Source organism: Phodopus roborovskii, unplaced genomic scaffold (assembly GCF_943737965.1).
Source record: "Phodopus roborovskii unplaced genomic scaffold, PHOROB, whole genome shotgun sequence".
NCBI lineage: Eukaryota > Metazoa > Chordata > Mammalia > Rodentia > Cricetidae > Phodopus > Phodopus roborovskii.
In genome coordinates, this window is record NW_026125554.1 from 1,191,180 (window position 1) to 1,206,604 (window position 15,425).

At 53.1% G+C, this 15,425-nt stretch overlaps 1 protein-coding gene across 2 annotated transcripts in view; it reads left to right on the forward strand.

Annotated features, from left to right (window-relative positions):
* Positions 1-14,628, forward strand: part of Ap3d1 (adaptor related protein complex 3 subunit delta 1) — a 31,197-nt gene extending 16,569 nt beyond the window's left edge. For both annotated transcript variants that reach the window (XM_051177348.1, XM_051177347.1), the window contains 22 exons: positions 103-152; positions 607-655; positions 1,829-1,974; positions 2,270-2,649; positions 3,606-3,837; positions 4,960-5,105; positions 5,520-5,661; positions 6,163-6,234; positions 7,370-7,445; positions 7,534-7,721; positions 8,029-8,102; positions 8,833-8,998; positions 9,879-9,950; positions 10,306-10,413; positions 11,532-11,663; positions 11,872-11,919; positions 12,402-12,591; positions 12,905-12,993; positions 13,152-13,237; positions 13,596-13,717; positions 13,890-13,969; positions 14,414-14,628. In XM_051177348.1, the coding sequence (XP_051033305.1) occupies positions 103-152; positions 607-655; positions 1,829-1,974; positions 2,270-2,649; positions 3,606-3,837; positions 4,960-5,105; positions 5,520-5,661; positions 6,163-6,234; positions 7,370-7,445; positions 7,534-7,721; positions 8,029-8,102; positions 8,833-8,998; positions 9,879-9,950; positions 10,306-10,413; positions 11,532-11,663; positions 11,872-11,919; positions 12,402-12,591; positions 12,905-12,993; positions 13,152-13,237; positions 13,596-13,717; positions 13,890-13,969; positions 14,414-14,509 (2,744 nt within the window). In that variant the 3' untranslated portion in view covers positions 14,510-14,628. The remainder of the gene's footprint in view (positions 1-102; positions 153-606; positions 656-1,828; positions 1,975-2,269; positions 2,650-3,605; positions 3,838-4,959; positions 5,106-5,519; positions 5,662-6,162; positions 6,235-7,369; positions 7,446-7,533; positions 7,722-8,028; positions 8,103-8,832; positions 8,999-9,878; positions 9,951-10,305; positions 10,414-11,531; positions 11,664-11,871; positions 11,920-12,401; positions 12,592-12,904; positions 12,994-13,151; positions 13,238-13,595; positions 13,718-13,889; positions 13,970-14,413) is intronic.
* The last annotated feature ends 797 nt before the right edge of the window (positions 14,629-15,425 follow it).

Sequence of the window (15,425 nt, forward strand, 5' to 3'; positions counted from 1 at the left end):
CTCCTGTGAGCCAGGCAGTCAGACCCCTGTTGGTGGGAATGGGTTCGTAGGATACCAAGTGTCTGACATAGGGTTACTAACCTCAATCTCCATGTGTCCCAGTGCTCATCTCGCTGTCTTCTGGCATGCCCAACCACAGTGCCAGCATCCAGGTGAGTCTCTGGGAAGACAGGGCCCACACAGATCAGCAGAGCTGAGTCTTATGGGTGGCCAGGCCCCAGGCCTCCTAAGCCAGTTGGGAAACCGTTGTGGTGCTCACCTCCAAGTTCATTTTTTACAAATAGCTGAAGTAGATAGAAGTCCTCTAGCTCTCCCTTAGGTACTTCCTTTCCCTACTACTCTTCCACGCTCTGTGGGGACCAGATACAGTCTGCCTGGGCAGCTGCTGTGAACATGGGATGTTCCCAGTTGCCCTCACTGGCACCTGCAGATCCATTTTGTCATGCTGATCAGGGCCCCCAGTAAGAAGGCTGCAATCACCTGCCCTCCCTGTACCCAGATGCATGCCCTTGGTCAGGGCTGGTAGGCTGCAGGGCATGGTGGTGGGGTGGAGACCCACTTGAGCCCTGCCTGGGAAGATATGACTGGTGTGGCATTCCTCCTCAGCTCTGCGTTCAGAAGTTGAGGATACTGATAGAAGACTCAGACCAGAACTGTAAGTCACCACCACCTACCAGGCGGCTACACTAGAATGCCATGCCTGGGATTCAAAAATCCCATACCTGGGGACCCTCTGCCCTTCTGCTGTCCTCATGCTTTCCAGCATGATGGCTTTGTGGGTCGAGTGGTAGCATTCACTATGGGGAGGGGGCACCCTGAAAGTTGGGGGCTGTGCTGAGTAGTGTGGAGACAGCAAATGTGAAAATGATCTAGGCTGGGCTCACGCTTAATTGTTTGAGCACACTAGTGTTCCAGACCTCAGGGTTCAAACCTACCTGCACTCAGAAACTAGGTGAGGGCCATAGGCTTCAAGGTCATGTTCGGCTCCCTAATGAGGTCAAAGCTTGTCTCAGAAATAAATACTGTAGGATCTGTGCCTGAGGCCACAGCTGCATTTTAGCAAGCAGGAGACTGTGGCAGGGGAGTCAGGAGTTCAGGACTAACTTGGTTCTACAGCTTGACCTGTCTGAAAACAAAACAGGGGCCTAATGAGATGGTTCAGTGGATAAAAGGGTTTGTCACCAAACCTGATGCCCTGATTCCTTCCTTCCATGGATCCCATGTGGTGGGAAGAAAAATGACTCCTACAAATGGTTTTCTGGCTGTCTTGGAACTTGCTGGGATTGAAGGTGTGTACCACCATGCCCCACAGGGTTTTGCTGTTTTTTGGTTACACAGACAGGGTTTCTCTGTGTAACCCTGGCTGTCCTGGAACTCACTCTGTAGACCTGGCTGACCTTGAATTTACAGAGATCTACCTGCCTCTGCCTCCCAAGTGCTGGGATTAAAGACGTGCACCACCAACTGCCGCCAGTATATGTCACCACCACCCAGCTCAGCAGGGTTCTTTTTTAATATACATATTTTCACATTCCTCATAAGTTTGTGTCATTCATAAGTATGGTGTTCATGTGTGGGTCTGTGCTCGGAAATGTCAGTATTTGAGGAAATGGAGACACCTGATGTCCTGGAGCTGGAGCTACAGTCAGAGCCCCACATGGGTGCTGGGAACCACACTCATAGCCTCTGGAGGAACAGTACACACCCTACTACTGAGCCATCACATATTGCACATAGGGGTTCTCAGCCTGCCTAGTCCACCAATTGGCTGTGATTGGCCATGGTATTCCACTCTGTATGAAAGCTAATGATCACTTGGTCTCCACAGTAAAGTACCTGGGCCTGCTGGCCATGTCTAAAATTCTGAAGACGCACCCCAAGTCAGTGCAGTCTCACAAGGACCTGATCCTGCAGTGCCTGGATGACAAGGATGAGTCCATCCGCCTGCGCGCCCTTGACCTGCTCTATGGAATGGTGTGTGTTCCTTTTCCCAGAATAGGAAGCCTTTGGAGCTTCTGGGTCACTCCTCTCCAGGCTGGGACAGCAGCCTGAACCACTGAGGTCAGCAGATGGCACCTGTCCAATCTATAGGGAATGGGGCCTCAGTCACCTTCCCTTGGTCAGACATGATAAGCTGACTCACATGCCCAGTGTGACTTCTGCTGCCTGGGGAAGAAGCTGTCCTTCTGGGCTTATGAGCTCAATCTTGGCTGTTATCTCACAGCTGGCCATGTCCACCTGTGTTGACCAACAAACTCTTCTCCCACAGGTATCCAAGAAGAACCTGATGGAGATCGTGAAGAAGCTGATGACCCATGTGGATAAGGCTGAGGGCACCACCTATCGAGATGAGCTGCTTACCAAGATCATTGACATCTGCAGCCAGTCCAATTACCAGCACATCACTAACTTTGAGTGGTACATCAGCATCCTTGTGGAGCTGACTCGTCTGGAAGGTACCCGCCATGGTCATCTCATCGCTGCACAGATGCTGGATGTAGCCATCCGCGTCAAGGCCATTCGCAAATTTGCTGTGTCTCAGATGTCTGCACTACTTGACAGTGCCCACCTGGTAGCCAGCAGCACCCAACGCAATGGCATCTGTGAGGTGCTCTACGCTGCTGCCTGGATCTGCGGGGAATTCTCAGAGTGAGTCAGGGCGGCCCTCAGAGGTGTCTCACTATGGCCTGGTGGGGAGGACATGTGGGCAGACCCTCTGCCTGAAAGATGGTTACTACTGGGTAGCCCCACCAGAGTGATTGACTGTCTCCCTCCATGGCATGGCTTGGCCATGTGGGTCACAGAGGCTGTGGAGAGAGTGCCCTCTAGTTCATAGACCATGAACAGATCTGTTGTGTCTCAAGAGTCGTCCTAGCTGGGCAAGCTGCCACCCTCAGCCCACCAGCCCAGAGATTGCCCTGGTAGATATTGCCCTGGTAGATCTCCATAGGATAGCTGCTTTACTCTCATTACAGACTACAGGAGATGTGGGTGGGTGGGCTAAGATGGCTGTAGCACTTCAGACCACATCATACACATGGCTCAAAGGACATGACAGCTGTGACCCAGAGCAGGTATGGATTTGTTGTTAAAATATCCAGGCTGTCCAAGAAGTCTAATGGAAAAGTAACATTTACTTAGCACCTCCTATTGCCCCAGGGTCATCCACAGCAGCTGCCTGTCATTGCCCTTTGAGGATCCAGTGGGGAGTCTCCTCTCTGAATCCCACAAGGCAGCCAGCCACAGAGTGCACATGGATGCCTGGAGAAGTTTACTGATGAGTCTGGATTTGTTGTGTTGGGAATTGAACCAGGGCTTTGTTCATATCAGGCAAATGCTCATTACCAAGAACATTTATGGCAGCAAGTAAGCCATACAGGTCTTCTGTGTCTACCAGTGATGGTACCATGTTTGCCTTGCTTTCTTGAACCATGTCCCTTTTTGTGGAATTCATGGTTCTTGGTTGTCTGCTTCTGCTCAGTGAAAGTGAGTGCCCCGAGTTTATTTTTGCTGAGAAGCCTAGTGCCCCACATCCTTGGTCTGGCTTCCTTGGGAGATAGGCCTGTGAGTGTGCTCAGTAGCCTCATGCAGCTCCTGTCCCCCAGGCACCTACAGGGACCCCAGCAAACCCTGGAGGCCATGCTGCGGCCTAAGGTCACCACACTGCCCGGCCACATCCAGGCTGTGTATGTGCAGAACGTGGTAAAGCTGTACGCATCCATCCTGCAGCAGAAGGAGCAGGCTGCGGACACTGAGGCTGCACAGGAGGTCACCCAGCTTCTGGTGGAGCGGCTGCCACAGTTTGTACAGAGTGCTGACCTGGAGGTGCAGGAGCGGGTAAGGCCTGCAAGCTGGAGATTCTGCTCACAGTTGAGACTAAACCTTACAAGGGCAGTTTCAGAGAGGGTTCATGCCCTGAGACCACATCCTGGGCTGGCATGGTGTCAAGTCAGGAGTAGAGCTGCTTGCTCACAGCATACAGGCAACAGGGCCTTCAACATAGCTACCTCCTAAAGATCCCATAGCTTCTGCTGGGATCCCACCTCCTGCTCGGATCCTCTGTGAATATGTTTGCCCACACAGCTGGGTCTGGACTCACAGGACACATAGTGTTACGAAGGAGATATGTTATCTGGAGATGCTGTTGGTTCTCTTCTAGGTCCTTGTCTCAGACAGTCAGTAGGTGGGAGGGATTTTTTTCCTTTTCCAAAGTGAATTGTTGAAGTCTATTCTAGCCTTGCCCATCTGGGGCTTAGGGTATATGAACAGGGATTGTGGTGTGGATGGGCCTGAGAGTCAGCCTTGGAGGTAGGCAAGGCCCTGCTACTGTTCTGGGAATGCTGGTTTAGGACCCCCTTTGTTCTGGGGCAGTGCTTGAACCAGGAGCTCATGTGTCTGAGGCATGTGCTATGTCATTGAGTCATACACAACATGAAACAGCAGATGGCTAAGGTCCTGGGCTGACACCTGGACATTGGGGCCCAGTCGCCAAGACTGCTCCTGGCACCCCATGGTAATGTAGGTTCTCGCTAAACCAAGTGCCATGTGGCTTCTCTAGGTCTCTGGGGTCAGGTGTGGGTGCTGACCCATCCATGGTTGAGGAACTGGCCCAGCCTGAGTCCTGTGGGAAGTAGGGGCCCACCCTGAGCCACACCTTGATGTTGTTGGGACTGATTGTGTGGCATGGTAGCAAGGACTGCCTGATAAAGCTGTGTCTGTAGAATTAGAGCCAGCACAGGAGTGAATGGCTATAGGTGGCCACACAGGAGGTGACATTAGCTGAGCTCCCTCCTGTTCTGACTTGGGTAGGGCTTGTCTCTCCCCATCTGAGATGGTCAGACATGATGAGATCTGTGGCTGAGCTAATGGGGAGGACAGTCCCCAGCACCTCATCCTCAGATACTTGGCTAGCTAAGTGGCTCTGGGCAGGCCCCCCACTCTTGGTTGCTGCTCCCCTAGGCGTCCTGCATCCTGCAGCTTGTCAAGCATGTGCAGAAGCTACAGGCAAAAGGTGTGCCGGTAGCCGAGGAAGTGAGCGCCTTGTTCGCTGGTGAACTGAACCCTGTGGCCCCCAAGGCCCAGAAGAAGGTCCCAGTTCCTGAAGGGTGAGGATTGGGGATGTGGGGGGTGATGAGGTTACAGCCACTGAAGTGGTCACTGATGTAGGAGCTTGTACACCCCAGGACCTGTCACTAGCCAGGGAAACAAGAGATGGCCCTACAGCCAAAGCCATTCTGTCCTGGTGCTGTTGTATCCCTATTCCCTGGTCCTCTGGGAGTATCATTGCCTGTCATGGTCCTGCCAAATTGCATGTTTCCTGTCCTACTTTGCTGTTTTCCTCCCAGGCTTCTTGCCTTCCCATCTGTGTCTTCTCTCTGGGGCTGTAGCATCCTTCCTTGCCTGGTCCCTGTGATGTTGATGTTGAGAGATGGCACAGATGCATGGTGGGCCAACATGGAGAAGACCAGACCACCATGTGACACACCATCCCCCCACCCCCCCACCCCCGTACATCCCAGCCTAGACCTGGATGCCTGGATCAATGAGCCACCTTCAGACAGTGAGTCTGAGGATGAGAAACCCAAGGCCATCTTCCATGAAGAGGAGCCAAGGCATGCACGGCGCCGGCAGCCTGAGGAAGATGAGGAGGAGCTGGCCCGGGTGAGCATGCCAATTCAGGAACACCCAGCACAGGGCAGAAGCTCAGCTTGGGCTCTGTTCACAAAGATTATCTGATTGTCAGGCCTAGGGGCACCTGAGGCTCTGTTATGCGGCCAGACACAGCCTATGACACAGGTCAGAGGACCCTTAGGGTCCACCTTGTCCTCCTGTCTGGAACCGCCCCTCTCATGAGCTCCCCTTCCTGGGCCTTCAGCAGGAACACTAGAGTGGGCTTGTAAGCCTTCAGGAGTAGGAATAGAAGGCAGGAGCTATGGCTCAGGGTGGTCAGACCCAGGCCAGTTTTACTCCCAGGAGGCCTGAACCTTGGGCAGTCTGCCCATTCATGAGCACTGCTCCCGGGAGATAGGTGCAGCAGTTGGCCTTCCCCAGAGCTCTGCCCCTTGAGGTGATCCTCATGTTCCTTGCTGTGACCTCTCCCTGCCTACCTGGGTTTTGGTACTTCTCTGACACACGTGCTCATGTGGTGTCCTGTTCCCACAGCGGCGAGAAGCCCGGAAGCAGGAGCAAGCCAACAACCCTTTCTATATCAAGAGTTCCCCGTCCCCACAAAAGGCAAGTGTCTTCCTTGAGCATTCACTCATCAGCTGCCATACAGAAGCCTCCAAGAGAGTAATGTAGTTATGGCCTATGCATGTATAGTCCCAGCTGCAGCTGAGCAGAGCTGTGCTGCATCCAGGTCTTGGTATGATGTAAATGGTGTCCATCTAGACTTCCTTGAGGTGGGTGCTCTGTCCTGCTGGCCCTTTGCACCCACAGAAAATGCTAGCCTGTCAGTCCTTTGCAGTCCCTCAGGGACCTAGGTGGTTTCAGCTTTTGTGGGCAGATCCTGCAGTGGTATCAGGGTCACTGTTGTTCTTTTGCTGCAGCTGTTGCCTATGAAACACAAACGAGAGACTCAGTGCCCACATGAAGTTTATTGAGAGAGGGGGGAGGGGGAGTAGCTGGTGGCCAACGGAAAGCAGGGGGGGGAGAGAGAAAGAGGGGGGGGGGAGACAAAAAGCAAGAGAGAAAAGGCAAGAGAAAGAGGCGTGCTTACTTTAAAAAGGGAAATTTGCGCATGCGTAACTGAGTCCCCTGGCAGCCAGGTAAAGACTGACTAGAGATGACATGGCCATGAGCATCCCCCACCCATCGTCGGGGGGCGGGGTCAGCAGACTGCTGGTTCCCAACAATCAGGTATGGTCAAGGAGGAATGTTCATAGCACCCCAGGGTGCAAAGAACACCTGCTCCAGGGTTAAGTGTTTATTACTTTCATGTTTTGGAAAAGTCAGCAATTGGCTGTGTGGGTGGAGCCCAGCATGCATGAGCCCTGGGTCCCATCCGTAGCACCACATAAAGCAGGTATGGTCACCCAGTATTCAGGAGACAGGAGAAGCAGAAATCTAAGGCTCCCTTGGCTACATAATGAGGTTGAGGCTGGCCTCAAATTCCTGTGTCAAGAAAAAAAGTAACAACGATGGATAGACTTAGGTGTGAAAAAAAGACTAGAGCCAGTCCTTCCTCCTCATAGCCCATGATATCACATTCTAGGGTTGTGGTCCCAGGTCCCAGTCTGTCTCTCTAGGATCTGGAGCACATGAGTAATGCTCTTGTGCTGCATGTGGGGCCATCACCCTCTGGAACACAGTTCCCTTCTTCCTGCCTCCTGAGTCCTCGAAGCACATTAACACCCTGTGGTCCCTTCAGCGATACCAGGATGCACCAGGTGTGGAGCACATTCCTGTGGTGCAGATCGACCTCTCAGTGCCTCTGAAGGTTCCAGGCAAGTGTCTCCTCGTTGAAAGATTACCTGTGGGATGTGATGGGATTCCAGGTGTCTCTGAGCTCTGGCCATCCACATGTCCTCATAGGCCTGCCCATGTCAGACCAGTATGTAAAGCTGGAGGAGCAGCGGCGGCACCGGCAGCGACTGGAGAAGGACAAGAAGAGGAAGAAGAAGGAGAAGGGGAAGCGCCGCCACAGCTCCCTGCCCACAGAGAGCGATGAGGACATTGCCCCTGCCCAGCGCGTGGACATCATCACTGAAGAGATGCCTGAGGTCAGTTCCTGTCAGCCCTGATGGTAAGACTTGTCTGTGTGTCTCTAAGAGGGCAGGAGGCAAGAGGCTGGCTCACTTTGAGCTGATGACCACACTGAACCGCACAGTTACCTGTCATAGAAGCTCTCGATGATGGGCATGGTTTTACTTCACTCTGTGAGCTGCCAGCCACAGCCCCGGTACCTTGGTTATCTGGCATGTGTGGGTATGGGCATGACTGGCCAGAGAGTTGTGTTATTTGGGGCAGAAGTGACAGAAGGACATTGTGGTTGCTAGTTGACTGAGCCCTGACCTCTCCATCCCCCAGAATGCTCTGCCTAGTGACGAGGATGACAAAGACCCCAATGACCCCTACAGGGCGCTGGACATTGACCTAGATAAGTAAGTGATGGGTGAGGAGCAGATGGAAGACTCCCAGGGGGGTGCTGAGAAAATCCTTGGCCATGCAGGGGCACTGCATTGATGGCCTGGTATAGTGCCTGCTGTGTAAATGTGAAGGCCTAAGCTCATCCTGCAGCACTCATTAAAAGTCACAGAGACAGCAGACCCCTGGAGCTCACTGGCAGCCAGTCTGCTGAATGAAAGAGCTCCAGGTTCAGTGAACGAGAGACCTTGGCTGGGTGGTGGTGGTGCATGCCTTTAATCCCACTGGGGAGGCAGAGTCAGGTAGTTCTCTGAATTCGAGTCCAGCCTTTTCTCCAGAGCAAGGCTCCAGGACAGGCTCCAAAGCTACACAGGAAAAAAAAGGGGGGGAGATTGGGAACAGAGGGAGAGTCGGGGGAGGGAGAAAGAGAGACAGGAGAGAGGAGGAAAGGAGACCGTGCCTCAAAAGATATAGTAGAGAGTAGCAGGAAAACACCTGACACCAGCCTCTGCCCTCTGCACCAGCACGCAGACCCTCACATCCCACATGGGCATAGACATACTGTATACATCCAAAAAATGCTGAAGGAGAAACTGGGATGCTTGGGTGTGAAGGGAGTAGGACCAGTGTTCCCAAGACCATAGCTGACGTGGGTATTTGTTGTAGCCTCAGGATTTGTAGGGCCAGCAGTCCCAAAGAGTGGGCCACAGCTCAGCCTGGTAACCCCATGTCCCCTCCTCCCCCAAGGCCCTTGGCTGACAGCGAGAAACTGCCTGTCCAGAAACACAGGAATGCAGAAACTGTGAAGTCACCAGAGAAAGAGGGCGTCCCTGGTATAGAGAAGAAGAGCAAGAAGCCCAAAAAGAAGGAGAAGAAGCCCAAAGAGAGAGAGAGAGAGAAGAAGGACAAGAAAGTATGCACTCGGATCTCCAACCTTAGTGCAAAGCTAGGGCTTTCGGGTAGGGGTGGTATCTAGAGCTCAGGGCTGTGCACATGCTAGGTAAGTGCTCGCCCTGCCACATCCACAGGCTGCTTTTCGTTTGTTTGCTTTTTTGGTTTTTGTTTTTTTTTTTGAAGATGGGGGCCTCACTTTGTAACTCTGATTGTCTTGCAACTCATATATAGGCCAGGCTAGACTCAAACCACAGAGATCTACCTGCCTCTGCCTCCCAAGTGCTGGGACTAAAGGTGTGTGCCACTACACCCAGCTCCCAGGTGCTTTTTACATTGCATTTTGAGACTAGATCTCACTGAGTTGTCCAGGCCTTGAATTTGCAATCCTCCTGCCTCAGCCTCTTGAGTAGCTGAGATAATAGGCCTGTTTAAAAATAGACTTTATTTTTTTGTTGAGTGCTTGGATACAGCCCAGGATCCCACCAATACAAGGCAGCCTCTGAGGTGTAGCTCGGTGTGGTATTTTGGAGACTGCCTACCAGTCTACTGTCCCAGCTGCACCACTATGTCAGCTCACAGACAAGACAGATTCCAGCACTCAGGAGGCTGGGAGAGGATTGCCCAGACTTCTAGGCCAGCCTGAACTACTGCTGCTTTGCTGCAAGGTCTCTCCAGTCACCACTTAGCCCAGCACTGTCTTTCCAAATGGCTGCTGGCTGTTGCTGCCATCTTGGCAGAAGTTATGCAGCTGAGCACCTGTGTGGGTCCGTCAGAGCACTTGCCATGCTACATAGCAGGCTGGTCAGGGTCAAGAGGACAAGAATGGCAACCAGCTAGAGATCAGCCCTTGCCCCTGGTGCTCCCTACCTTTGCCAAAAGTGCTCTTCTTGTGGCTTCAGGGCGAGGACTTAGACTTCTGGCTATCCACCACCCCGCCACCTGCTGCTGTCCCTGTTCCTGCCCCATCCACAGTAAGTGCCTATCCCATGTGTCCTCTGAGGACTCAGCTATTCATTCCTGCAGGAGCCAGTTAGTGGCAGGCATCTCCTCTGAAGGCCTGGAGCCATGCACAGGTGTCAATAAGTGGAGTCCAGCCCAGTGGGATGTCCTGGGTTAGGCCTATGTCTGCTATCCTGTGGGATTCTACTTAGCAAGGCTCAGTGAGACAGTGGTGACCACAAGCCCTCAGATGGGGACAGAGCTGGTTAAGTGGGACTCAAGGTTCCCTTGTTCCTTCTCAAGCTGGAACCCTCAGAGCAATCAGGGGAAGACCATCCCATTCCCCATCCATCCTAAGAAAACACCTTGACATTCCTGGTTTTGCAGGAAGAGTTTTCTGTGAGCACTGTTGCCCCAGATAAAGATGAGGGTGAAGAACTCCAGAGAGAAGAGCCGGAGGATGAGGAGGACAACATGGATCGTGACCAGGAAAAGGTGAGGTGTATGCCACCAGCCACTTCCTTGAAAAGTGACTGCAGTCCACATGCTTTACCCTCTGAAAAGAAAGGACCCTAGTATTTCCAGAGCAGTTTCTAAGCTGTGCAGTCAAACTATCTCATTCCAGAACCTTCTACTCCCCAATAGGAAGCCTCACCTCATGAGCAGTCTGCCACACCCCCTTCTGAACCTCTGTCACCCTTGAACCCACTTGCTGTCTCTGGATCGCCTGTTCTGTACATTGGCTGTCATGGAGTCCCACACTAGGTGGCCTCTGGTGGTGGCTCTTGAATTGAGAACATCTTTTTTTTTTTTTTTTTTTTTTTTTTTTTTAAGATTATTTTAAGCCAGGTATGGTGGCACATACCTAAGAAACCCCGTCTAAATGCCCCCCATCTAGGTTATTATTTTAGTTGTGTGTGTGTGAATGTTACACCATGGGTCCTAGGATCTGAACTGAAGTCTTTGTGATTGAGCAGCAAGTACTCTTAACCACCAAGCCATCAACCCAGACCCAAGCCGTACATGTGTGTGTTTGAGACAGAGTTTCTCTGTGTAGCCGTGGCTGCTCTGGAACTCACTCTGTAGACCAGGCTGGCATCAAATTTACAGAGATCTACCTGCCTCTGTTTCCCAAGTGCTGGGACTAAAAGGTGTGCCACCCCATTTCTTAAAGTCCCTCTACACTGTGGAGGGAGCCTTGCTCCTGTTGCTGGCTATATTATGCTTTAGTGTGTGACTGGACCTCGTGTCTGTCATCCATCCTTACATATTGGGCCATTTGCCCCTGGCTGATGTGAACATAGGCGCATCTCTTTGTAAGCGCTCCTTTCTCTGTGGTGTGGCCAGGAGAGCTGTGGTCCCCATGCAGTGACAGTCTCACTGATCTGTGATGTTCATTCCCATACCCTCCGAGCAGCTCCTGCCACTGACCTGTTAGCCCAAGGTTCTAGTATCTGAGGCCTGGCCTCCAACCCCAGTGACCTGTGGGGTTCCTGGCTTTGCTGTCCTACTTGCTCCCCATCCCCGTGACTGCCGCCTTGTAATGAGAGGGGAGAGAATGACAGGGTGCCTCTTGCTGGAGACGAGGGGCCTGAGCCCAGACTCTGCTTCAGAAATCGTCCCGGCACAAGAAGAAGAAACATAGGAAAGAGAAGGAGGAGAGGCCACGAGACAAAAAGAAAGTCAAGAAGAAGCAGGCTGCACTGCTGGAGAATGGTGCGACAGAGGAGGAGGAGCCCATCCCGGTGAGCACGCTCACCACCCTGTCACCTCAACCTTGAAACCTGGGTTCCATTCAGAGAGAACTCAGAGCCTCTAGAAGCTGTGTTCTATGGTGGGAGCCATGACCCAGTATCATCTGGTGGCTCTTGTGATTGTGTCCCTGTCCCATGAGATATCTGTGAACAACCAGTGCCCTGTCACCCACAGCTGACACTGTCTCTCCTCCCCCAGCCCATGTCCAGCTACTGCCTTCTGGCTGAGAATTCCTACATTAAAGTGGTAAGTGACACTGGGCTGCTAGAGGAAGGGGCCCTTTGCTGGGGGAGCAAACTACCTTGAGAAGCCTTCCAGGGATGGCAGCAGTAGCCAGGCTCCAACCTCAAGCAATGGCCCAGTCATTGCCATCAGCATAGGATCACCATGGCCAGCAGACCAGCCACAGATGGAGAGCCCAATGTGGCCAGGCCACCAGAGGACAACATTGCTAACGGGACAAAGAACAGCAGTGGCAGCATACACATTGGGCCAGAGGCAGGAGGATTGCAAGCTTGAGGCCAGCTAGGACTACATTACAAAACTTCATCTCTAAGAATTAAGACAAGGGCTGGGGGTGTAGCTTCATGAAGAGTGGCCACATGTTGAGGGTGGGGTCCTGGGGACCCACAGGCAGCTTTCACAGAGGAGTCCCTGTTGTTGATCTTGGCCGGGAGCTCACTCCCTTATCTGGTCCCTGGTGCTTGGACCTGCCATTGCTCATGCAGACATATGACATCCAAGCCAGCCTACAGAAGGACAGCCAAGTGACCGTGTCAGTCATCCTGGAGAACCAGAGCAACAGCTTCCTGAAGAACATGGAGCTGAATGTGCTGGACTCACTCAATACAAAGATGGCTCGGCCAGAGGGTTCATCAGTGCATGATGGTGTGCCTGTGCCTTTCCAGCTACCCCCTGGTGAGCCTGCCCATCAGCACTAGTGTTCACCATGCAAGCCAGCTCTGCTCCTTACCCCCTTTATTACCTGGGCTCCTGCACAAGGTACCTAACTAGAGCTCCTGGGGACAGCCAAAGCCACAGGCCCCACACCACTCTTAGGACACTGTGAAGCCCCACATGCTGAGGTCCCTGGGACATGGCTGGGGTCTGTGGCCAGCAGCAGGAGCCCATTGTGTTTCTGTGACTCTCCAGCATCCCAGCCAGATATGACACTCTAGAATCAGTGCTGGCTCAAACCCTGGGCCCCACTGAGTGTCATGTCTCCCATCAGGAGTCTCCAATGAGGCCCAGTTTGTGTTCACCATTCAGAGCATCGTCATGGCCCAGAAACTCAAAGGCACACTGTCCTTCATTGCCAAGGTATGCACTGGGGCCCCAGCGGCCATGGTCAGTGCTGAGGAGCCCACTCTACACTGGGCTCCAGTTCCTTTGCCCTGCCCCAGTGGATGTCAGGCATCCCAGGAAAGGGATCGTATACTTAGGAAGTCACCCCACAGCTGCAGCTTCCCTCCTCACAGGACAATGAAGGGGCCACCCATGAGAAGTTAGACTTTCGGCTGCATTTCAGCTGTAGTTCCTACCTGATCACCACTCCCTGCTACAGGTATGTGCGCCTCCACCCCACCAGGGATGCCTCCCAGGCTGTGGGGGTACCCAGACAGCAGTTTGGTGTGGGTTGTGAGGTGACGGTCCCTGTGAAAGTGTTTGAACCATCATCACAGGTGCCTTCAGCTCCAGACACAGTCTGCCACTGTCCTGGGTGCTGGTTTCTCCTGAGACCACCCTCTTCCTCTGCCAGGTCTGTCCCCAGAGGATTATACTATGTGCTGGCTTCTGATGGTTTCACTAGCCCAGGCTACCTTGCAACTTGAAGCAGTCCTCCTGCCTCAGCATTCCTAGTGCTGTGGTGACAGGTCTGATACCCCGGCCCTGCCATCACCCTCCATTCTGTCCTCCCACAGTGATGCCTTTGCCAAGTTGCTGGAGTCAGGAGACCTGAGCATGAACTCTATCAAAGTCGATGGCATTAGTATGTCTTTCCAGAACCTCCTGGCAAAGATCTGTTTCCACCACCACTTTTCCGGTAAGCAGTGTCACAGTGATACCGGTTTCATCCCACAAATGTCACAGGTCCTCTCTGCCCAGGGCCTTGAGCTACCACCCCCAAGTGCCATCTCAGCTGGGCCCCAGCTCTTGGCACCCCTGGAGGGGGCCCTGCCAGGAATTGTGAGCCTGACTCTCCCATCTGTTGGCAGTTGTGGAGCGAGTAGACTCCTGTGCCTCCATGTACAGCCGCTCGATCCAGGGTCACCATGTCTGCCTGCTGGTGAAGAAGGTGAGCTCACTGCAGCAGACCAGGCAGTCTTCAGGGAGAGGCTGAGCCTTCTTATTCCTGTCCAGGGCTGTTCCCCCAGTTAGACTAGCCCCCCCCCAGCTCCACCCACCCCCATAGTTGTATTAAGTCCCTCCCAGTGCTATGCCAAAACCTGCAGTTGCATCAGGCCCCCACCTGGTGATACACAGGGCAAGAGGAAGGAAAGTGGGGGGTGGGCTCAGCTCCATCTCAGACCCATGACAGGTAGGCCATGTGCTGCATACCTGCCACCCAAATACTGTGGAGACAGCAAAATTAATGAGTTTCCAGCTACTCGGACTATGTAGCTTCAAAAAAATAAAGTGAGGCCTAGGCCCCAGATGGGGGGAGGAAGGGTGGCATTTGCAGCCATAGCACCACCTCCCACCAGGGCATGGGCAGTACATGCATGTGACTGTCCCCTAGGGTGAGAGCTCCGTGTCAGTAGATGGGAAGTGCAGTGATGCCACACTGCTCAGCAGTCTGCTGGAAGAGATGAAGACCACGCTGGCCCAGTGCTGAATGATGGAGTCCAGGATGCCCAACACACTATGGACAGATGTGATGGGTCTTGCCTCTCCTCTCCTTTGTCAAATGTAGTGTCCCCACACCCAGCATTAATTTAACACCACTGGCCTCCACTGTGTGACTCTGAGGTCCTATGTTGCATCAACTTATTTTATTATCCTTTTTTATTCCAAACCGCACTCCTTTGGCAAAAGAGGCCATTCCAACCCTAGCCAGCAAGGAGCTCCCAGCTATGAGGACTCCAGGCTGGTGGGCCTCCAGAGTTCCAGCACACAGTGGGGCTGATGCAGCCCCACTTTTCTGCCCCAATCTGCTTCTGGAGAAACCCCTCCAGCTGCTGCTGTCCCCAAATATCCTGACTGGTGGTATCTGTGGAGAGGTGACCAGGCCAGCTATTACCATGCTTCTCCCCAGAGTCTGCGTGGCCAGATGGACGAAGTTTACTTGTGGGTGTCTGCAGCTCAGCGGCTGACAGTACAGACAGCCCTTTGATTTTCTTCTATTCAACAGAATTCGCATGGAGTTCTGTTGGGGACAGTGGTCAGCAGAAGTGTGCAATCCATGCCCCTCAGTTTGTCACTACACATCTTGGGTTTGTTCCTGCCCTATGCCACAGCTGTGGAGTGCTGAGTGCCAGTGCCTTGCAGTGGAGGGTATGTTTCCTGGGAGCATTCAGTGCTCACCCAGGTTTTCCAGGGCAAGCAAGGTGAAGGGACCCCAGCCTGGAGACTCCCTATAGCTGGGTAGCTGGGCACAAGCTGAGCCTTCCTCAGAGGTGATGGTGGTCTACACACATTCTGGCTGATCCTTTGAGGACTACTGTCACTTTAGCATGTAGAGTACTCTGTTATGGACCCCACATGACCCTCCAGCTCTATGATGTTCCATGATTGATTTGCTGTCGACATTC